Source organism: Hyalella azteca, unplaced genomic scaffold (genome assembly GCF_000764305.2).
Source record: "Hyalella azteca isolate HAZT.00-mixed unplaced genomic scaffold, Hazt_2.0.2 contig15116, whole genome shotgun sequence".
NCBI classification, from domain to species: domain Eukaryota; kingdom Metazoa; phylum Arthropoda; class Malacostraca; order Amphipoda; family Hyalellidae; genus Hyalella; species Hyalella azteca.
In genome coordinates, this window is record NW_025944978.1 from 215,929 (window position 1) to 240,543 (window position 24,615).

General features: G+C 37.2%; 2 protein-coding genes across 2 annotated transcripts; one reads left to right on the forward strand and one right to left on the reverse strand.

Moving 5' to 3' along the window:
• Positions 1 to 744: 744 nt before the first annotated feature.
• On the forward strand, positions 745 to 3,374 carry LOC108673325 (zinc finger protein 624-like). The gene has a single exon (XM_018161129.2). The coding sequence runs from the start codon at positions 943 to 945 to the stop codon at positions 2,299 to 2,301; it is 1,359 nt and encodes a 452-aa protein (XP_018016618.1). The 5' UTR covers positions 745 to 942; the 3' UTR covers positions 2,302 to 3,374.
• Positions 3,375 to 4,443: 1,069 nt separating this feature from the next.
• LOC108673324 (retinoblastoma-like protein 2) lies at positions 4,444 to 23,401 on the reverse strand. Its single transcript, XM_018161128.2, has 18 exons — positions 23,057 to 23,401; positions 15,471 to 15,613; positions 14,979 to 15,244; positions 13,446 to 13,571; positions 11,712 to 11,872; positions 11,363 to 11,599; positions 10,999 to 11,180; positions 10,006 to 10,339; positions 9,669 to 9,773; positions 8,284 to 8,394; positions 7,794 to 8,070; positions 7,343 to 7,584; positions 7,097 to 7,207; positions 6,608 to 6,733; positions 6,116 to 6,230; positions 5,599 to 5,849; positions 5,095 to 5,280; positions 4,444 to 4,848 (listed from the first exon to the last, which is right to left on the reverse strand). Exons 1-18 carry the CDS (start codon positions 23,213 to 23,215, stop codon positions 4,543 to 4,545), a joined length of 3,438 nt encoding a protein of 1,145 aa, XP_018016617.1. The 5' UTR covers positions 23,216 to 23,401; the 3' UTR covers positions 4,444 to 4,542.
• Between the last annotated feature and the right edge of the window lie 1,214 nt (positions 23,402 to 24,615).

Here is a 24,615-nt window from a genome sequence, read left to right on the forward strand (position 1 = left end):
TATGAAAAATGGGGATTCAGTAAATAGTTTCCTCGTGTGTTGCATCTTTGCTGGGTTACAAAAATAGGTAACGCAGGTTAAATTTGAGTTAGAAAATTATTGCGATTTGATTTATTTTATTTTCATCTTCATTTGACTTTTTTCAGTCTTGGTAGCGAATCTACTTCTCAGTTTCTTCTCGGATCTATTTATTTCTACGTATTAATGCACTGTGTGGTCGAGTGTTGCCAGCATCTATTATTCTGTGTTTGATGTATTTATTATGTACAATTTTTTAGCCATACGTTCGTAGACGTCATTCGTTTAATTTTAGATTTCGTCGCCTGTAATAAATTATTCTTACCTTAGCACCTAATGGGAGGAGGGCCGTATTTTTGCTCAATCCGACTGCTCGCCACGTGTACGTGCTTAAATAATCAATGCCTCAGTTTCTATTTCCTCACCTGGTCGTTTTCTGGTCAGGAGGGTTTTTCACATCATATCTTTTCGGTTACTCTCATTTACTAGTGGCTCCTCATTTATTTTGTTCGCCTAAAGGAATTACTTCTCATAAGCAGCGGTGTTCGCAGTTAACTCCCCGTTGCGACCGAAGTCGCGTCAACAGACTGGCTGAACGCTCAGAACATGACCCATCGTCTCCCTATTGATTAAATTTTCTAAATTAGGAGCTTGGACTCTGCTTAGCGTTTGACGTCATACATTCCGGCATTGCTGCTTGTTTCTGTGCGTTGTCTCCATATTTAAAAGGTGGCAGAAGCTCGATGCTCATTGTCTATTGTTGTTGTAGGCTCGGGTACTCCATCTGTTGAGCCTTCGGCTGATCGCGCTCTTCAAAACGATGAGGAAGTAGTCCATGATCTTCACGAGATCACTTACCATGATGAAGATTTTGAAGCTGGCGTATCCGTGGAGGATCATAGCAAGCAGTTCTTTGTTTCGGAAATGGAAGAAAAGGAGAGGCAGTACGAGCAACACAAATTTTCGCTTGAGCAACGAAGAAGCGAGCTTATACGTGTACCTCCCCGCATGTGCCCCGTGTGCAAAAAGGGGTTTAGCAAACGTCAACAGTTCCAGAAGCACATGAAGACTCACCGTCCTTTGCTGGAGTGTCAATACTGCTCTTTCAAGTGTCGAAGCAAGAAACAATACGCAACCCACGAAGCCCGTCACTTGAAGGACAATCCTCAGTTCATTTGTGACTTGTGTCCAATGAAATTTGTCCTGTCTAGCCAGCTGCGCGCTCACATGGGTCGCCAACACGGAATTTTTTACTGTCCTCAATGTGGTCATCAATCTTCATCGTTTGAGGAGCGCAATGAACATATGCTGGCCGAGCACAGCATTCAAATAAAGAGGAAGAAAGACGGATATGCTCTTAGTGAATGCCAGGATGATGAGAATCAAGAAGAACAAAATATATGTGGTACGTGCTACAAAAAGTGTCGCTCCAGAGCTCTTCTCCGGATTCATGTCGCACAGCATTTCAATGTCGACCCCAACCAACTGTCAGATGTTCTAGAACCAATAAGAACGGAAGATCCCTTAGCTGCTAAACAGCGAACTGAAGACGACTTCGGTGAAGATTCTCAGGACGGCAAGGTGGAGTACACGCTGCCGTCGCGACCTCTCAAGAGAAGCAATGAATACGTGGAAGATAGTCCTCCTCATCGCAAACATCCTCGAATGGAGAATGTTATGGATGAATCTTATAGGGAGCACTTGAATGGTCCTGAATCTTATAGGGAGCACTTGAATGATCCTGAAGTGAACGTTCTAGCCCGTATTAAGCCAGCTAGCGAAAATGCTCTCTACCGGTGCAGCGATTGCGTTATTGACTTGCCTAGTCCCATGTCTCTGTTCCTACACGTAGTGACCATTCACGGCTTCCTGGAGTACGACGCTCGCCGCAGGATGGCACAGGATGGGGACTTAGCTTCGAATACTCTGCAAACTGAAGCTAAAATTTCCCAGCCAGAGAAAGGCATCGACCCGAATCGTAATCGCCCTGGTCTGAATTTGAATACTCATGTTCGACAATTTATTCCTTACTTCTGTCGAGTTTGCGGTCCTCAAAAGAAGTTCCACAAATACACCATGTACGCTGCCCACATGAAGACGCATCGAAAGTTGAAGAAATGTTCCGAATGTAATTTTTCTTCTACGCAAACCATGCGGATCCTCATTCATCAAATCAAAGCTCACAAACGCTTGTTTCGTTGTCCGCGGAAATGTTTACAATTATTCAAAACGAAGCAGGAGCTTGAGACTCATAAATCTACCATCGACTGCAAGAAGGATTAATTTTTTCCATCAAATTCCTAGCTCTCCATCAGTCAAGATTGAGCATCATTAAATACACTTCGGTTCGAGCAGGCAGGTTAGTCGAGTAGCACCTTCTTATCCAGCTTTTCTGTTCGATTTTGTCCTGGGGATTTCTGTCAGAACAAAAAAAATTAGCGAGGCAAGATGTGTTCTTTTTTACTGCATTACGAGGTCGGTGCAGCGTCGTGCTCTCTCTATGATCATGTTATTTATGTTTTAAAGTTGGAACTTTCCTAATTATTCATCTTACTAAACTTTTGAATACCCAGAGGTTTCGTGAAGTTGAATAAACTCTTAAGTTTTAAATGGTTGGGCGTAGTTTACTTTAAGGATTAAACCTAAACATTACTAGTCAAAATTTTATGCTTAATAATTAGCACTTGCCTATAAGAAAATCTTTGGACTGGGCAAATTTTTAAATCCGAAAAGGAATCGATCGATAGAGCTTTACTGTGTGTGAACGATAATGCAAGGCTATCCTTCTATCTATAGGAACAGACAGATGTTCTCTATGTACATTGACCACTTAATAGATAAGGTTTAAATAGGCGGCGAATGATAACGATTGGAGGACTCAATGCTGCAGTTATGATAGGAAAACAATTTCACTCCGTAGTCTTGAATGTCATGCATTGCTTGACCTGTTGTGTGAAATGACGAATTTGAGATCTTTGGATAAATTACCTTGACGAATGTAAGTTGCATCATCTTTCTTGTAGTTAGCTTAGCTCGTAAGTTGGAATAAAGCAGTATGGACGCGCTTCTTTGTGGACTAAGTTTAGCCCCACGTAGTCTGTACGCATTTGATGACCGACGTTGTCATCTGCTCGTAAATAAGTTGCTGGACATGAAAAAGTGAGTCAGGGCGGGTGGCCCTTCCCAATGTAAGAATTTTACTGTTCGTCTATACCACGCGATACTTCTCAAGACGTTTTTTAGCTCGACTTCATTGCTGTTCAAACCATTCCAGTCGCGTCTAGGTTGTCCCTGTAAATGAAAATCCTCTCCCCAACTTGGTGAGCCTCGATATCGATGTATAAAATTTTTACAGAAAGAAATTGTTTCATTTCCAACCCCATTATGACTAGATACCAAGATAACAGCTAATAGCGTCCGGTTAGCAGTAGTATTTAAAGCTAGAAAAAATTGCTCATTGCGGAGATTAGTCCTCACAGTGAATACAATACATTTTTTGCAATCTATTTTTTCAAGTAAATTTTTCGTAGCTAATGATGAACGTTTTGCAATCTTCGTTATTGTGGGCATCGATATATTATAATTCAATTGCGGCGAAATGAAACTGACAAAATATTTGTAGCAGATGTACTTGGTTCCAAGAAACAGCCTCAAAATGTATAATGACCAACATCCAGCTGTCGCTGATTCAAGATAATCAAGTACGCTCAGCACGAGCTAAGAACGCCACAAACAATGGTTCTCCAAACTCAAATGCACGAATAATGCCATAACAAGTATAAGACAAACATAGGCAACTTATCCTGCCTGAATATCGGTATTAAAAACAGTTTTTGTATACTTTTGTATAGTTTTTTTTTGCCAATCGAAACTCATGAAGTACTGACGCATCAATTAATTTAAGAATCAATTATTCAAGTTAAAAACATTAATACCAGTTAGGCTTATGAAATATCATGATAAAATAAAACTTATTATACATTAGTGACAGGGAGTAGCGATACAATTTCGCTCAGGAAGAAACTTACATCACTATATAGAACACCTCAAACATAACTCAATGCCAATATGATCCACACAAAACCAACACATCTCAAACATGCAAATATAATCATAAGACTACTCTCCCCGGAATCACAATAGAAAAGTAATGCAAATACTTTGCAGATACTTCAGTTAAAACAAATCGTTAGTCTTTTTTTTTAATGCTCCAAATGGAAAGAAATTTCAAGAATTAATGTAAGGTGGTGAACTTGCAGTGACTAACCAAAACGTTAATACTATGAAAACAAGAGATATTTTGATTACCTCGGGGAGAACACAGGCTCAATCGAAATTTAAATGGAACCACGGAGGAGAACGTTTTCCACCATAAAACTCATAATACTTATTTTTTACTCATTTCAACAAAAAAATTGCAACAAGACGTTTTAAAAATATTAAAATCAATTACAGATATGAAAATTTTCAAGTAAAAAGTGCGCCTTTCCATAGCACGTTCAACTGGGGTTTTTTGTTACCCCCTCAAGGCAGAGGCGCATTCTCATCTTGATCTGCAGACCCCGTGGCCCCGGAAGACACATTGGCCGCCCAGTCGCTCTCGCCATTCGACAGAGATAGAGAGCCTGGCAACGAGGTGGATTCTGTCAGTCCACTGTCAGAAGATCGCTGCCTGTCGTCCAGGACCGTCGACAGACGTCGACTGATACCAGCCATTGGGCGTTTGTAGGCAGAATCTTCGTTGGCTGGCAAGGGACGCTTGTAATTACCGCTGTTGGTAATTCCGTTGTTAGCACGCAGATGCACCATTGAGTTGATGGCGCGTAAGTCCTGCACAGTAACACAACAAATGTAGCGCATTGTATCATGCACAATACAGTTAAATATAAATTGAAATATAATATGTGAATTGAAAGCCGATGGGAATGATGGAATCGAAACAACCGGGGAAGTGCGAATGCACCTACGATAAAAAACACATTAGTCATTAAAATCTCCATAGTGGTATGAAATATTTTGAATCGATGTGCATAAGCGGTACGTACTTCCATTAAAAAAAATTCAATCGGCTCGAACCTTTTTGGGGCTCAAGTTGAATAAGTAGGGGAGCGGATGGCGAGGTGACACAGCTGCTGCACAAGTTGCAAGATTGAGGCTTTGGACGTACACGGGAAGACTGGACGAAATGCGACGCCTCGGCGACCCAGGAGTGATACGCACCATAGGCACCGGCGACAGCGGAGGTAAGTTGGACGCAACGCCCTAGGGACCACAAACACAGATTCATAGAATTATACGCGGTAGTTAACAATGAACACAGTAATTTTTTCTCTGCATGTTAACTTGAGTGGTTAGGGTTAACGTAATGAGCAGTAAAGATATTTTTTACATTGTTCGTAAAATAGAGTAAATCAGGCTAGCAGACATGCGAATTAATCACAAATAAAACAAATTTTTCTATATAAATTACTCATAATAGTATACCTCCGACACAGTGCATGCTGAACTTATATTTTCAACCACTTTTTCAATTAATTTGTTAAAATAACACAACTTTTGAGGTTTAAACGCTCGACTCACGTCATGATTGCTGGGCTTGAACTTGAGAGCAAACATTTTAGTTTCCACGACGTAGACATCATTGTAGAATTTGATGAGGTCACCTCTCTCCTCATTCTTGAAGTTAGTCGAAGTTCCGTTCACTTGCCATGGAAACAAATTGGATCGTCTTGAGGAACGCGATGAGGCGTTGCTATCACAGACGGGCGTGAGGCCGGACGGCGGTAGGTTGTTGGTGCGAGAGGCGGTCTCTGAAGGTTGCACAGGAGCGCCTGGTCAACAAGAGATCGAGTTTGTAAGAAAATAATCACTAATAAGTTCAGATTTACGTTATGAAGAGATATACTATAAAGATCAGAATTTGTTCTAATTTGAATTAAATTCAATAATAAGCAGTAAGGAATAGAATTTGTTTTAATAGAAAATCAATTGGAGGTTACCGCTACCCAAATAGGAAACCAGGCGCTTAAATAAATTATATCGCATATATTATCTATTTTACGTTCCAATTGTAACAAAACATAAATTGTGATGAAACCTGTTTCAGCCGAGATGCGTTTGATAAGTACGCTGCGATATACGAGTGAATCAGCCTGTGGTTGACATCTGTATTGCTTCATGATTTCCTGAAATTCTTTTGGGTGGTTGGTCACCTGTGAACAATGAATTAGTATACATGGAGATCTTCACGTAACTTGGACAGAGAATTTTTATAGCGCAATGGCATACTCTACTTCTAATGAGTACCGCATTTTATGATTGTCAAATCATGCATTAAAGGGCTTTAGAAACTTTTTATTAATTTGTTTCTCAAAAGCTACAGCAAAATGCCTTAAATAACCTAGAACAACAGTAATTGATTCTTAAATCATCAAACCAAAGTTTTTTTCATACAAAGAATTCTCCAAATGGATTTGTTTCACCGAATTCAAACTTACATCGTTTTCGAGAGACCTTTTTTTATGTAATCAGTGCAACACGTTCAAGATTAGTTTATAGTTTTTCATTACATGCTCCAGGTACCGCTTACCTTACAGACAATATACACGGCGCACATTATGAGCTGGTCAAGGTGTCGGTCGCGTAGAAGATGAGTGTGCTGAATGATGCTATACTCCAAACATGTCCAAATCTTGCGTCGCAACTCACTCTCAATCTGTTGCCAAATTCCAAGCCATAAAATAAAACTTCAACAAGGAAGAACAATTCGATGAAATAGGATCAATACATGACCAATTATTCTATAATTGATAAAAAACATTCTGAAACTTCAGAGGTAAATTAAAATCTTGAGTACAAACTGTCATTTTTCCACGATCGATTTCAATCACTAGAAATGAAAAAATGTATAACAGTCCTACATGGGTGAAACGTCAGTAATTTTGTTTCATATAGCGAAAATCAATCTAGCCTGCCTAGTCCCAAATATCAACAGAGTAATAAGAGAAGGTCTAGTTTCATGTTTTAATCCAATATGAAAAACTTCAGGCTGACCACTCCAGCCAAGCATTTTTTTCACCTGGAGTCGGTCACACAAGTCTCCCAGACGTAAGTTCGCGACATTGTAGACCTTGCGGAAAAAGAGCGCGAGGGAGCCGTGTCTTCTCGGTCGCATCCCAGAAGAATCCTCCTGAAAAAATTAGCTATCAATAGCACACAAGACAATAAATTACAGTAAAAAGGTTGGCAAAAATACGTAGGTTGGCTCCCACACTTTCCATGAATTCAGTTAGGCATAGCACAAAAAAACGGTAAATCAACTTACTTCAACCAGTTTTGCTGGATCATTCATTTGTTTCCCAACGGGCGCGGCGTCGGCGGCAGGTCGCACTGAGCTAGCAGAAGGGGGCACATGCGTAGAATTATCTGCATTGGGAGCTTTCAAACGTTTTTTGGGAGACTCGGGAGGGAAGAGCAAGGCCCTCTTGACAGAGCCGTTCATACATGAAGATGGTGACGAACCAAGACGTTCACTGGCGGCAGATGACAGTGGGGACTGGAGTGGGCCTGAAAAATGTGGTAAAAATACGGGGATTAAAAAGATGCGCAATAATTTTCAAAGCAAAGCATAAAAATTGAGCACAACACTGATACTACTTAGAATAAATAGTTTATTTGTTATTGAGATACACCACATCATCTTGATTAATCAGGAACCTTTCTCCAATCAAAAGGAAAGCAGCTATATTTAAACAGGAAGCAAGCGTCTCACTCACTGCTGAATGGCCTGGAGAGTTGATTAGTTCTGTTGCCTGGCGACATTAGCGATGACGCCGCAGCTTGAGAACCCAGTGACTGTCCTGGAGAAGACGCATCGTCGCCATTTGCCGCACTGTTGCCATTGGTGGGAGCTTCATTTTTCTCAACGGTGTCGAGCAGGTGAGAGAAATTAACATCTTTACATGACGGCACGCCTCGAGGATCTTGTTCAAGGATTGTCCAAAGTGGCGAGTTAGTTTGCCATGCCAGCATGTCCAAAATTTGTTCCTCGATCTATAACGTGGAGGAAAAAGTTACTAAAGATACTTGGCAAAATTCTATTGTATCGTCAATAATCCAACAATGACATTCTAAATATATTTCGCTCAGTGAACAGAGATGGCATGATCATATCGTAATTAGTGCATTAGTATTTTAATGCCAAAAGGTAAGGACCAATACAAAGTCGTATGCACTAAAAAAAGCAGCAATAAGCCATTAGCTGACCCTTTTCAGATGTTTAACAAGCTCCCTAGAGAGTCTGTTGTCACATTGTTGCTCGGACCGAACCACAGGCTCGATGATGCGTACAAAGTGATATGCAGGCACCTCCCCTACCTGAGGAAAAATTTGTTTTTCGTACATTATTGTGAAGATTGCATTTATTATGCTAAATTATTCATTATTATACATTTATTTATTATACTAAAACCTCAAAAATTTGAATCACAGTAATTGAAGTGAGTATGTATATGTACTAAGGTAGATCTTACTATTGAAGTTAAGTTCAGTTCATACGATTCCTTTTACTCTCTCAAGTAGTGAAACGTTTGTTAATGAAAATTTTGGCTCAAATGTGAATAATATAAGTACATTTTGAAGTAGCCCAATAACTTTAGATTTTCAGATAGGTACTGACTTTCAGAATTAATCATGAATGATTCACCGAACATTTTTTGCTCTTTTCTATTTGCGGATAAATGGTAAGTTTTGCATATCATGTTCATCATACACACGATCTCACTTATTAAATAAAAATAACTTCAAAGAATGTCAAATGAGTAGGTAGTTTCAATAAACAATTTTTTCATCTATTGAAGCTTCAGCAATGAAGTTACTCTAATTATATTGCTCAGTATTTCAATGTTCATTGATTATTATTATTAACTATTAAAAGAGGAGCTTTTCAATTGGCACCCGACTTCTTTAATCAACTTTTTTGAATAAATGCAATTTTGAACAAGCTGTTTTTCATTCTTACTACAAAGCATCTGTCTGCATTATCTGTTGCAATAACCTTATTCAGCATTCAGATCTACTGGCATTTTATTGATGCTGATGTCCGTCATTCAATTATAATATAACTTTAAAATGCCTAGCCACAACCCAATAACTTCCACTAAATTATGTCTATTTTCATAAATCTAAGTTAGCCTAAATCATAGCCGTATGGCTTGTATCTAAACCAGTGCATGATTGCTATTATGATATTAGTTGATCGAATATACTGAAACAATAATTAATTATCTGGATATACCCGTAAATGTTGAAATTATGGGCTAAAATATTTCTATCGGTCACGTTTGTAAAACATAACGTAACAATGAGGAGAGTATTTTGCGAAAGTTTTTCAAACAAATAAGAACCACTCGCTACACATCGTCAATAAGCATACCAGAATGTATGTGTATTTTCCATTACTTTTATCTAACTAAAATTCAACAAATTAAACATGGCAGCTTTTGATTGGCAGGTTTTATAAAGATCAGCTCAGGTGGAAGATTGCATTATGGGAATACTGCCATACTTGGCAAATATTCAAAGAAATTGGAAATATCCTGGGTTGAAAATGAGTTTTGGGAAATAGGGATTTTATGGCAACGGTCACAGACCTGCAAAGACCAAGGAAATCGACGAGGGTCGTTGTAACAAGTGAGCACAAGCTCTATGCTGCACACGAATAGCGTGCGGAAGAGCAGGGACTGCTTTACAATCACCTGCACATGAGATTACACATTAATGAACAGTTCTCATCACCATAAAGTACAGCACAAAAACCTATTCTATTAAATACTAACTTGGATCTCGCAGCAAAATCTTACGACTAATAAAGGGTATGATTATGGGAGGAAATGGTCTTTGTTTAAATCACAATACTCATAGGAATGCGCTTAGCCATCTATTGGAACTGAACTTGAGAATTAGCCAAATTTATAAATATCTACTCACATTAATATCAATGCCTCTCTTAGTCTCGTCTTGGATGATGCTCTCCAAGAAGGTGAAAAAGAGTATTTGAGCAGTTCTTAGTCTCATCTTCGCAAATTCCAAAGATGGGCCGTAGCTGCTGGAAGTTTTGATGCTATTTGCTGAATGGCTGCGTTCAAGGGGCTTGCCGTGGGTTGTTTCAGAGCTCTTCTGGGACTCTGGCTGGCTGCTAGACTTTAGCTGAGCAGGCGATATATTGTGAGTAGAATCTCCAGAGCAATAAAACTTGCAGAAGCGAGTCCCCATTTCCGTCAGGAGTTCTTGTATTGCAGACATTGGGTCGGGTGACACTCGCCTGCAGGAATATTTCAATTAGTATCAGAGCATTTTAAAGTCACGGCATTTTAAAATCTCACCATAAAAGATGCACTCATTCCAGAATTGAATTAAGTAGCCAAAGCATCAACAGTAATTTACAGAAAATCTTGATTGTCATCTTCAGTTCTTCAGTAAAAAGAGCAAGCATATAATCAATCAGTTAAGAGAAAGCAATAAAATTATAATCTCAACTTAACTAACGCATCATTCCTCTTACAGGCCTTAACCAACACAAGCTTATAGCAAGCCCAAACTTGAATGTTGCTACCACGTCATCATTCTTATAGCAAGCCTCAACTTGCATGTTGCTACCACGTCATCATTCTTATAGCAAACCTCAACTTGAATGTTGCTATCACGTCATCATTCTTATAGCAAGCCTCAACTTGAACGTTGCTACCACGTCATCATTCTTATAGCAAGACGCAACTTGAATGTTGCTATCACGTCATCATTCTTATAGCAAGCCTCAACTTGAAATGAATGTTGCTACCACGTCATCATTCTTATAGCAAGACGCAACTTGAATGTTGCTATCACGTCATCATTCTTATAGCAAGCCTCAACTTGAAATTAATGTTGCTACCACGTCATCCTTCTTATAATCTTATAAAAAGTCACAACGTAACAACTGACGCAAGCATGCTGGCCAGGGTAGGTGAGGGCCCAGTTGTGCGGCCGTTGACAAGGGAATAAAGTCTGTTGAGCGCCGTGGCAGCGGCCGCCAGAGGTGAATACTGGCGCTTTGGCAGGAGGTTGCCTGGGCTGTCCTGACGACCACTGAGCGGAGTCTGGGGCATTAGGTGGTGGTCGCCTGGCTGTGGGGCGTTAAAATGTTTATTTGGCGGAAATCTAGATGCAAAATTGGCTAAGGTGCATGATAATACAGACTATCAATTCTTTCACATACATCAAACATTAGTACCTTAATTCAGTATAGGTGAAGCTCAGAAGTTATGCTGGACATTATCATATATGATGGAATTATAAAGATGCATACCAGCATAAGTCCCCTCTTAGGTAGATGAGGCATGGGCGTGACAGGAGCCGTAGGCACAGGAGATGAACCATTGTTGTCCAGAAGGCCCAAAACTTTATCATTGGTGAGGAACATACGGTCATCAAACTCTCCAGACGTGAGCAGGTATGCCTCATATGCATTACGAACTTCTTTATTATTGTGTTCAAAGTTTTGACACTCCAATAAGCACAATCCATTGGGGGAACTTTTCAGCAACTGAAAAATATATATATACTTAAATATTGCATTCAGCTATAAGTATAAATAAAAATCCCCAATTTATCCAAAAATATTAGTTTGATAAGAATTTAAAAGGAAGGTAGCTCACCTTAGCATCCACAAGTCTCTTCATGTCAGGTTTCCAGTAATAGTCACGCACAACTTTCGTCTCGACCACAACGCCTTCAAATTTACGACACAGATAATCCATGATGGAGTCTGGCAACTGATCAGGGTTGATGGAATTGCTTTCCTTGTCTTTGGGATACCCTGGAAAAAAAACATTATACAGAATTGAAAATAGCTTCATCAAGCTGGTTAATAGATCTCCTTCAGGAACAATAAATATGAAAGTATTCATTAGAATACTTTTCATAAATATGAGACAAGCATGATCAAAAATTACTTTGAATTAACTACATGTACAGGGTCTGCCATATTTATGGCAATGCATGTTTTTTGTTATTTTTCAATAAAACAAACGTGTGCATTGCTTTTTTATTGGATGAGCTAATAGCCAAGAATAACCTAAACAATTCGCAAACATATTTATTCAATATGACCACCCTTATTTTAAATGACGGCCTCCAATCTACGCGGGAAAACTTCACAGGAGACACGCAGCATTTATTGAGGGATCAAGTCCCATTCTCGTGTCAATTTAAACTTCAAACTAACCAGAGAATCACGAGGTGTTCTGCAGACCCTACTATCTAAAATAGCCCACACAGAAAAGTCGAGATTATTCAAATCAGGGCTTCTTGAGGGCCATTCATTTTTGCTAATGAATGCTGGGATGTGACCCTGAATCCAGTTTTGGGTCATGTTTGAGTCATGTGATGGGGTTGAGTCTTGTTGAAAACTCCATGGTGAGCCGTTTAAATGTTTACGGGCTCAAGGTAACAACACAGCTTCCAAAATGTCCGAAATGTATTGCTGACTTCAATTTCACTCCTGAGGGGACAAAAACGAGTGGGGACCTCCCAGTGGCGGTAACCGCGGCCCAAACCATCACGGACATGGGATTTTGACGTCGTGTTGCTGTTCTGGTTGCCACAGATCCATCCTGACTCCAAACTCTGTCATTTTGACAGTTAATGCTTTGTTCAATGTCAAATTTTTTCTCGTCACTGAACACCAAGTTGGGCAGCGTGCCATCCTCAATGAGATCTAGAATGTGCTGGCATCTTTCGAGCCTCATTCCTTCATGACGGTCTGTTAGTTCATGCCTTGTTTGCATCTTGTAAGGGGAGGTTTTGAGGTCATTTTTGAGGACTCTACGCATTGATGTCTGACTGACTCCTGCTCCTGCAGCCAATTTTGCAGCTGAGCGACGAAGGTTTCTCCTCAACTTCTCCCTCATGTTTTTGACCTATTGTTTTGTTCGGACACTTCGTTTCCTTCCTTGACCAGGTCGATTGCATGCTTCACCAGTTTCCTTGAATTTTTTTACCACCTTCCACACAGTTTTACGACAAATTTGGAGCTTTTTTGCAATGACTGAATTACTCTCGCCCTTTTGTGAAGGATTACAATTGCATTTCTATCTACTGCCATAAGTAATAGTAAATTTAGACACCTTAGACTTCTGCAATATAAAATAGATGAATTAATAGATGATATTAAGCTTCATTATAAAAGAAAAGTCTCCTAGAAACCAATTTATTTTATATAGCAAACATCTGTTGCCATAAATATGGCGGACCCTGTACAGCCAAAGGTTTTCACCAGTATTATTTGCAATTATAATTTTATATATTGTAGTTGCAAATTAAGCTATTTTTTAACAATAATTAATAAGCTTGTATAATTAACTTTGAGCACACCTTATTTCTTCACTTACCTTCACAGTGAGGGTTGAGGAGATCCATGCGCCCCATACTTTTGATGTTGGCATAGAAGTGATCAATGCAGGAGAGCAGCAAGGAATACAACATAACGAGATCTTGTGTGATGCCAGGATATCTTCCTGTTAAGAAGAATAATTTTAGTACCGTAAAATGGGGTAACTTAGACTGCCAGGGTAATTTAGTTTTTTTAACAAAAACCCCCAAAACTCAAAAACTATTTGACATAGAAAAATTTTGTCAATGGGCATTAAAAGCCTAATACTGAGGCTACGTAACACAATAGAAAGATTATAAAAAGTATGCATATCTAATAGGTTAAAAAATGAAAAATGTGACTCATGAAAAAGAGCTATTATTTAAAGCCTGTCATAGAACCCCCCTCCATTTTTTTTATTTTTTGCTAAAATAACTCCAGGTTGTGGTGCATTGTAGTAGAACTCTTTTAGTTACATATGCAAATGACAAATTTGAGGAAAGTGTCATGGTTTGCAAATGGGTGTGCCCCCCCTGAATGGGGGAACTTAGACCACCTAATGTCAGCCCTGATGGGGTAACATAGACCGGCTTGGAAATTAATTCAAAATTACCATATATATAACATATTTCATGTTTGATACACCTATTAATGTTTTTTCTTCATGTTTCAGACTCTACAGTCTTATATATGGTAATTTTAACTTAATTTCCAAGCCGGTCAATTTTACCCCTTCATGGCTGATATTAGGTGGTCTAAGTTCCCCCATTTAGGGGTGGCACCCCCCATTTGCAAACTATGACACTTTCCTCAAATTTGTCATTTGAATATGTAACTAGAAGAGTTCTACTACAATGCACCAAAACCTGGAGTTATTTGGAGTTATATTACCAAAAAATATAATTGATTTAACTAACATTATTAAAATTAAAATTTTGAATGGAATAAAAATTATATGACGCTATAAGTTATAATCATATTTGGAAAGCATTTGTAGGTAATAATTTGTTTCAGGAAGACCCGAATCTCAATGCAATTGTCCACATATCAAGCAATACTTTTTTCAAAACTATGGATGGAGAATGAAGAAAATTTATTTAAATGTTATTTAATCATTAATCAATGCATGTAATGCAAATGAAAGAACTTGAAGAGGAAAATGTGACAAAATATGATTACATGAAAACAGTTAAATGCCAGGATTTCGTGACATGAAATTATTTCTCTACAATTTTTCATGAAAAGCAATGTTTAACTTTCATCTCATTATTATTGATGATGTCTATGGTCATTCCTTCTACATACAGTAATACAGCACTCAAAAAAATAATATTTTAGCAAACTTATTTCCAAATTGAAAGTATAAAGTCAAATTTCAACAATTGTACAAAACTTGAACATTCATTCCATTGAAAGCATCTACATCCAGTATGTGAAATGTCAATTGGTTCACACAGGTGTTAGCAAATATTCATAAGAAAGTTAACCCCCAATAGAAAACATTGTTCCACTGAAGCTTGGTATGAAATAATCTTTAATATTGAGACCTCACCTTTAACTAGTATATACAAAGTCCAGCAGAAATGATATATTTCTGTTGCATTGCACGGGGGCTTCTTTTGTTTCCTTGATCGCACAGGTCTTGGTGCATCATTTGCGGGATCAACAAACAGATCTAAGAATATTGGTCTATATTTTCTGTAAATATTATTTGACACAGCAAATTTTGTTTCAAGCTGGTCAACAAATTTAACATGTTCACTATCCATATGGGTCATTTTCAACCAGAGTCGTGTCTTGCGGACAAATTCCACCATTCTGAAAATAAATAAATTATGCAAAATTATTCAACAAGTAAAATAAGTACAAGTATAAAAAAGAAACTCCAATAAATATACACAATTTTTAAAGCACAATTTTCAGCAGTGGTTTCAAAATCAACAATAAATAATTTTGGATATATACCGGTATGTGTATTAATACACAGTGCAGTCAAATTCAGAGTTTATTTAGATTTCAAATCAAGTTATATCCACCAACTTACGTTAGTTTGCAAAAATGCAATAACCGCGTGAGTGAAATGCAATTGCCTCGAACAGTGGTTTCAGGACGACCTCCAACCGTGGGCAGCTTGCGTTGCCGACATGAGAAGAAGACGGAACACGCCACCCAGAACATTTGGCAGCCCTGAAGTAAGATAATACATACTTGAAAAAGTTTATAAGACAAATTTTATGAGAGTAGTTTGTGTGTTTTAGGATCTATATAGATGTATTCATTATTTAAAAATTACACTCCATCAAATCAATTCACAATTTCAAGAGATTCAAACTGACCACTTCAAAAAATCATTTAAGGTTTGATGGGCAATTTTTTTCACACTAGATGATATTCAAAAGCATATATAGACAAAATAGAAGAACATGGATCCAGCAGTATTAATTATATATTAGCCCTATACTCACTTTCTATTAGTCTATAAATGCAGTTTCAAGACTATATATATGCAGTTACTATTAGTCAAGACTATATACAGGTCACAGTTTCTATTAGTCAAGATAGGAAGCATTGTGCAAGACTTGAGTTACCCTGATTCTAGGTGTGGTCTATGCTCTAGTTTAATGTTACCGTACAATATTGCTTCCAACATATCCATATGATCTGATATTCCATATGCTATGATATGGAATATGTCATGTTGTTGCAAGTATCATCCTCTTGAATTCAATAATACTGAATCCTGTTGCTAATTATATACCAACCAATTTTCAAATCATATTAGAAATCATGATCCAATAATCATTTTTAGTTTCATCAAAACCCAATTTATCTAATAGAAAAATTGGGAAATCATGTTAAATCTAGGAATGTTTATACATGAATTTAGCTGTCATAATTTAGCATACATATAATTTATGATTTTTAGAAAAAAAAATATCAAACCTCTAACGAGATGAACTAAAATTTTAATAGAACAATCAGATTCTCATATGAAAGATTATTTTCTGTTTATTTTTTAGGAAAACTTGGTACTCAGTAGTACATGAAAATTTGAGTTGCCTGTTCTTACCCTCAAGTTCACACAAGTGAAGTGTCAATAATCTTGCAGTGTTGAAGTTTTGTTGACCAATGGCCTTTTCTATTTTAATCATTTTTATCATTTGAATTGTCCCACAGTGAAGTTTAATTATTTTCTAGTAAATTTAAATTCTACTACTTGGATTTTATTCAAGTAATTTTCAACTTTACCAAGTATTTTTGTCTAAAACATATAAATGATCATGAAGTGCAATACAGCTCACCTTATCACCTGATCAGCCTGGCATTTACTTATTAAAAGCACAAAAGACCAAATTTACAAGGAAGTAAGTGTAACTGAGGTCAAAATAATTTGTAGCAGAAATTTTCTGTTGCATACCTTATGTCTGTTTAGACAAAATCTTGTTTTTATTCAATTTCTAAATGATCTTCAAAGATTAGAGTGATTTCTTGTTACAGCACAGAGTGTGAAGAGATTTTATGGTTGAAGATAGTTTATTCATTGTTCAATCAGGGTGAGTGTTAGCCTGATTGTGACTTAAAACTGAGCTTCATTTCACAGCTGGCAGGCAGTGTAAAAGTAGCTGCAAATGTGGGAGGTTGTCTGACGGCCAAGAGCACTGTTCCTCAATTTGAGTGCTGCATTCATGTAACCCAAATTACTAAAGTAAGTTAAAATGAATGTATAATTTCATCATGCCTTAGTGAACAAGACAAAAAAATGACAATACTTAAGTTAACTTCAGCCATTTTTATTGACTTTGCCTAATATTTCTCATGACATATAATAAGAAATAGGGCATTTCAGCAAGCAGTTATTTAAAAACCACCTGTGAATACAATAAAATAGTTTTTATTGAATATTTTAGAAAAATCTGCCAATAAATAATTCCAAATTGGCCTTAGCCTAATTTTTCTATTTAAAAAGTAGGAAAAATTATAACAGCATATTTTTGCCCTTGTTTTCAATAATCACACATTTAAATAATAGTATACGTTTAAAAATTACTTTTTAAAGACAACACTTCTAAAGAATCCAGTGTCTCCAATGTTAAAGATGTACAATGAATTTCTCATTTTATTTTTGAAACATAAAAAAATTATTTTTCAAGTTTTTTTATTTATAAATTTTTTCAAAATAATTTATTCTGTCGATTGATTCATGCACTGCCTCCGACTTCACACAAGTGTGCAAAATTTCAGATCAATTGGACAGGTAAAAGTGTGTCAAATATCAGTTATAAGATTTGTAGCGGACAAAATTATTTTTTCAATTTTTTTAATATTGAAAAAAAAAAAAATTTTAATTAAAAAAATTATTTATTCTGTCAATCGAGTCATGCATTGTCTCCAACTTTACACAAGTGTGCCAAATTTCAAATCAATTGGACAGGTAGAAGTGTGTTAAATATAGATTATAATATTTGTAGCAGACAGACAGACAGACAAACAAGAAGTGAAGTTAAAGAGAAGTGTTGTGAAATCAAAATTAATGGAAATTGGAAAATTCAGCCAATATTACAAATTGGACCTAAATTACCACAGCTCTTCCTATTTTATCAGCCTTCAATAGAAGTACCTAGTCTATTTAAAATATATAAAAAACAAACTACAATTTTTTGAGATTACCAGCCACTTCTTAGTTGATTAAATATTTTATGTGGAAATAAAATGCTTTAAATCATAGTTCTGACAAGTAGACTCTTGAGTCGCGGAATAATTTTCTCCAGAAATTGCCTGGACAGAGGGTACAATTTCTCCTGGAATAAATGTATGAACAGGGACAAGACTTGTGTCCCGAACTTTGAAACTTGTGTCCCGGCAATTATAAAACAATACCAGACAGGCAGAAATGAAACGAGAATTAACGTAATGAGATAAGACATACCTTCTATATTCAAGACAAAACAAGATGTTCCGAGCAAGCGGAGTAAGGAATAAGTTATCTCCTGATTGTTAATGAACAGTTGCAAGTCATGTGCAGATGGGGGGCAACATTTGACTGCCAAACTAATTTGTTAAGTTAATGGGCAGATTAGGCTATGTATGGCTGAATATTGAGTGAATGATTTTGATGTCTAGCCTTTAATCGAGCCTTACATGAGAATTGTACAAGTTCAGTACATGTTCCATTCTCTCTAGTCATGCAAGATGCCTGGAGTCAAGGGCAATACAGCAATCCCTTGATTAACGCGGTTAATAAATCCCCAATTTTTACCGTGTTAAGCAAAACCGCGCTAATCAAACTTAAGAATATATGGGAATAATTATAATGAATCCTCAAAAATAGCAAAGGAAAGGAAAATTATGTAGTTTGATAAAATTGAGCAGTAGATATGGCAGCAATCTTGGCCAGTTGAAGGCTAACGAGTAACTAGCCCTTTATGCACTGAATTATGTTTTGAAAGTGAAAAAACAATCTGAATTACTTTTCAGATCACGCGCAGTCTTTGTGTTAAACTGGCAGTAGCGACGCGCCTACTCCATCGAACGTCGTTCGAACGAGTTCACATGTGACGCTACCGTCACACTTGCGGCTAGACTCCTGACTTCAAACATGTAATTACTCTCGGTAGAAGCTTTTATTTTCTGTGTGACGAATTTGTCACACCAGGGCTTAAAGGGCTAGATCACTGGCATGGCACACTTACCGGCGAACATTGCCGAACTCGATCATTCGAGTTTTGAACGAGACAAGGCACGGTTAAACCGACTCTGTAGTCAGCACAAGTGCCTACGGAACAGGACCTTATTTAAAGAATTATTGGCTGAAATTCATAAAGTAACAACATTTGGCAAATTTTTCCAAAAGTCGTAACAAAAGTAACAACATAAGATGTAATATGCAAAAAGTAACACTTTTGTTATGAACGTAACACCTCTGGCGAGAGGCGGGAAAGTGATGCGTTGTGAAAAAAAAGTCACGCTAATCAAAACTGGCACCGCATAGATTAAGGGTAGGTCACAAATTTTTTTCCGCGTTAATCAAAACCGCGGTATTCAAAACCGTGCTAATCAAGGGATTGCTGTATATGGAAATTTTTTTGGAGCTCAAAGCCAGTGAGGTATAAGGTGATGGCAGAGGTATAAGGTAAGCCAGACCAGAAGCTGATGTAAACTATGTGGCAATATTTACAAGGATAATGATGGCAACACATCCTCCTGAACCTCTACCACTACAAAATGTCATATAGCAAGTGCAAGTGTTATGCCACTTACCACAAGATACGCGAGTTTAAATTGAAGTAAAACCAGTGCAAGTGCTGTCACTCAAGACCCTGTTGCTGGACCATCTAGTGCTCCAACTGATGGACCTTAACTACAGAAAACCTAATTAAAGTATAGACTTTGTGATTGAAGACTTTTCTTTACTCTTCAGCATGAAATAATATATTAATGTGCATTAAAGTACAACATTGCAAATGGAAAATTAAAAATATGCAAATTTGCACTATAATTTATACTTGCCTTGCAATTAAACAAGTAAGTGCCATGTTAAATAATGATATGCAGGTAGCAAAATGAATATTAATTGCAAAGCCCACATTTGGAATTGTCAATGAATACATCTCAAGTTATTGTACATGTCTATTATCAGGCTATAAACTAAAAACAAAGTCTACATCCCTTCAATAAGTGGTTTGTCTTTTTAGCTATGTCCCATTTTAAAAGATATAAATTCTGGGAAATTTTAAACCTCCCATTTCAAGTGGAATTTTTGGTCTTGGTATTGTCCCAAAATTAACAAGGAGTGCTGAAAATTGTCCTGGTTTGCAAGAAAAACCAGGAGCTTATTTCTTGTCTCAATTTACTCTCAAACCAGGTTTCATAAAGTGGCAAGAGTCATCGGAATTTCAATGACTTTTTGTAAAGTTAACGACCATTTTACCAAGTTTTTCTTAGCTCGCTTTCGTGTCCCTCTGTCTGTGATGATCAAATCTTGCAATCGATATTTCACCAACCTTCCCGCTAGCTAGCGCTCTGAAATTTTTAGGGAAGCTCAGCTACCGATAACAATACAATAATCAATGATTTGTTGCACGTTTCCAGGCATATATATTACCGAACCTTTCTTTATTACAGCCACGCACCCAGATAAATACGGGAACAACAATGTATCCCCTCGAATACAATTTTCTACAGAACTTTGAAAAGAATTTTCTTTTGTGCATTTGCATGGCCAACTGAAATGAAATGAATATTATGTAGGATGGTTGACTTTTTTGCAGTAGTTATAAACTCTAAAGGAACTCACAAGCAGAGGTTGGGAACCTTTAATGCACATCATCCTCGAGAGAATATTCGTGTTTAGACTGCGTATATTGATTATACACTTTGTATCATCGATACGTATGTCGAGTCAAGTAAATTGGCTCGCAACGTTTTTCATGTGTAGCAACGGACTAAAAAGGAGAAAATAAAATACTTAAAAAACTAAAAAGTAGAAAATAAAATGTATAAAAAAAAATTTTAAGGATCACGTTTTTCATGTGGACTCAAAATTTGAAAATAATTTTACGGCAGCTACTGATCTCTGTTTGCTTTCATTCTCTTGGTCTTTTGTATTTCAGTTAAAATATTTTACAACATCTAAAACGAAAAACGTGGGCCCGTGGGGGCGCATATGTATTTAATTGTTTGGTGACTACTTGATATGATGAATATGATGGTTCATTGAACATTTGATAAGTGTATTGCTGATATAATTAGAAATAGTGGTTGAATTCAAAATTGAAATTAAGGCATGCCTAAATGAAGATGCGCCCCACCTTTTTTGTTTTAGATGTTGTAAAATATTTCAACTGAAATACAAAAGACCAAGAGAATGAAAGCAAACAGAGATCAGTAGCTGCCAAAAAATTATTTTCTACTTTTGAGTCCACATGAGAAACATGGTCCTTAAAATTTTTTTTTATACATTTTATTTAGAATTGGTTCATTTTTAATTTCCTCATATACTCACAATTGAAACCAATTCTTATGTATGATAATGCATGTAGCTATCCAGGATACTTTACTGGTCTATATATATGACTCAAAAATTAACTTGAGGGCAGTGTGGAAATCCAGAGGGGTAATATATTAACTGGTAAACATAGCAAATTGGAAAGCAGGACCCAAAAATCTGGAACGTCCAGCACACTTCCACTTTCACTCCATCATCATCACTGATGAGTCTCTGCAAGATGCCACAGCTGTTTCTTTGAAAAAAAAAACAGTGCTTGCATCATCACAGTAACAAGAATCCAATCAACGCTTGAACGTGTCCAACGTAGTTTACGTAACAGTCACAAGAATATGAAGAATCCAATCAATGCTTGAACGCGTCCAACGTCACAGTCAAATGAATCCAATCATTGCTAGAACGTGTGCAACGCCAGTCATAAGAATCCAATTACCATCAGAACGCGTGCAACGTCACTGCCACTGTAATCCAAACAGCGTTAGAAAGCTAGAATGGACCGCCCCTAATGCACACATTGTAGCTCTTAATCAACTCGTATATAGGCGACTTTTGCATTCAAGTATATCGGCAAGATCTAATGGAACTTTTTTCAGAATCAAGAGTACATCCTTTACTGGCTGCAACGTTGGAGGCCTCCTCAAGATATCCTTTGCTCACCGGAGAGTGATGCGTCTCTACCGGCGACCTCGGAAACGTTCATGTGGGGCGCAAAGCTCAAGCAGCCTTCCCAAGATCTTCCTTGCGCATCGGTGACTGTGAGTGATGAGTTTCTACTGGTGTCAGTAGCGACCTTGTAACTTCTACTGAGCACAACGTGTTCTACTGAGCACAACGTGTTCTACTGAGCACAACGTGTCTTTCAGTAGATTCCTCTTGCTTATCCGTGAGTGACGCGCACAATTAACAATATTGGGATTTTCTCTGTGTTGCCTGACGTAACGTTCATGCCAAGGCCAATTTCTGACGACCTGCAAACCTGTTTCTAGTTGCCACTTGCCTGGAACGTTTTTTTTTTTCAAGGCGGAACGCTTTTTTTTAAGTGAACCTCTAATCTTAGATTTCCACTCTGCTTGAGGGAGAGTCTAAAAAAACTCTCCGCTTTGCCACTATGATTTAGCCTCGATGCTTTTTTGTCATTGGAATGGCAAGTGGCACTGGCATGCCCAGGCACGGACCGCACGGTGCAGTCGGTGCTTATTCGTCACTCGTCAGTGTCATAGTCATAGTGCCTGGTGGGCCAGTCACCAGTGGCCAGTATTGGCAAACCACAGAATTGTTTAGAATCAGGTCATTTTTAATTTACTCATTTAGGTACTCAAGACTTAAAACAATATAGCCTATTATGTATATTGTATAATAATGCTGATATCCAAGATACTTTGCTGGTCTACTTATAGGACTCAGGATTGAACTTGAGGTTGAGGAAGAGTCTAAAAACACTGTTTAGGCCTAGCCCTATGGACTCATTGGACTGGCAACTCTTGTGTTATGGACGCATGAGAGTACCTACCTAGGAGCCGGTAGGCCTAATCATTTCAACTTCAACACAATTATTGTATTTATTCAACTTGTTTCTGCAATTTATTCATTCAATTTGTTAGTGCGATATAACCGAAAATACTCACTTCCATGTCATAGCGTAGCTTTAGAGTCTCATAATTGCTCCAAGCCTCCTCAGCAGTGTCTTGATCTAGATTCAAGTCCAAAACCATTTCTTGAAATTGTTTACGTACATTATTCTCATTAACATTTTTATCGTCTTCAGATTGGTCACTTTCCATCATAAGCACTGATGGCTTTTACGTTTATTAAGTAATAAATTAGAACCAACTATATAACGAAACGGTGACGATAATAATCTAAACTAAATAACCGTCGCCAATTATTCGGAGCCGCCCTCTCATTTTCAGAAAATTTCTTGATATGATCCAACTCAGACCAACTGTCCTATCCTGATTTTATCACGAACAAGGAGGTTTTTATCTAAATTACCCCAAAATGTGTAAAATCGGCATTGAATCTAACAGAGAAGGAAACATATTGATGTTATTTCTTTTTCAGCTTAAAAAATTATTTTTTTACAAAATATATGGTGAAAACTCGCCTAATAAATTATTATTTCATCTTGATAAGTAAAATATATGATGGACTATTGACAATTATGAACTTGTATCTACCTAAAACATCCATTATATATATCATAAAAAATTTGTTCTTCCCCAACTATAAGCCTGATCACTAATGTAAACAGATTTGAACAGAAATTTTATTGACTTCATTTCTTACCCTACATAGTTTTTTACCCTACAGGCGGGTAATGCTAATGGCAGGTTCCAGGCGCGGGTCGCAATTTGGCGGGAAAAAATCTACGCTAGCACCATTCATTTGTTGATCAAAGTTATCTAGGACTTTCAGTATTTAGACAAATTTACGCCATTCCCCATCGTTTGAAATATGTTTAATATGCTTTATTCATGGCAATTTTCAAATAAACAAGGCATCAGTCAAAAGTTTCTGCTATTCTTTAGTGTTTCTGTATGTTGTGTCGTGAAATTGGGTGTTATAATTCCAATCATCGTACATATGTACTCTTAATTTTTCCGAGTATACCTACAGTAAAGTCTTTACTGTGAAAAAGGGTCAGAGAATTTTGTTCTAAATACATTCGGACACTGACCCGAATAGATTAGACTTAGAGCATTAATCTTAGTTCAGCAATATCAATAACGTATCGTTCTAACTTCATAAGTGAATATACGTTTAAAAATTACTTTTTAATTAAAGACAAGACTTCTGAAGAATCCAGTGTCTTTGTTGTTACACATGTACAATGAATTTCTAATTTTATTTTCAAATATTAAAAAATACTATAATTTTTTATATCAAAATGTAAATTTTAAAATTTTTTTTTATTCTGTCAACTAACATAACATAACATAACATAGTGATGTCGGCTCTGAAGTGTAGGCCTGATGTGGCCTGTCGCCGATTCTTTTCCATTTCGTGCCTTGTTCATAGATCTAAACTCGTGTCATTTGACCGGATCTTTTCATGACTGGCGATAGTTTGAAGAAGCTACTAGACTTCCACCGGGTTCGATAAGGAGCTAGGCATTTCAAATCTGAACATATATTTTTCCATAGCTTTATCTAGTCTGTTCTTGAACGCGTTCATACTTGGAGCT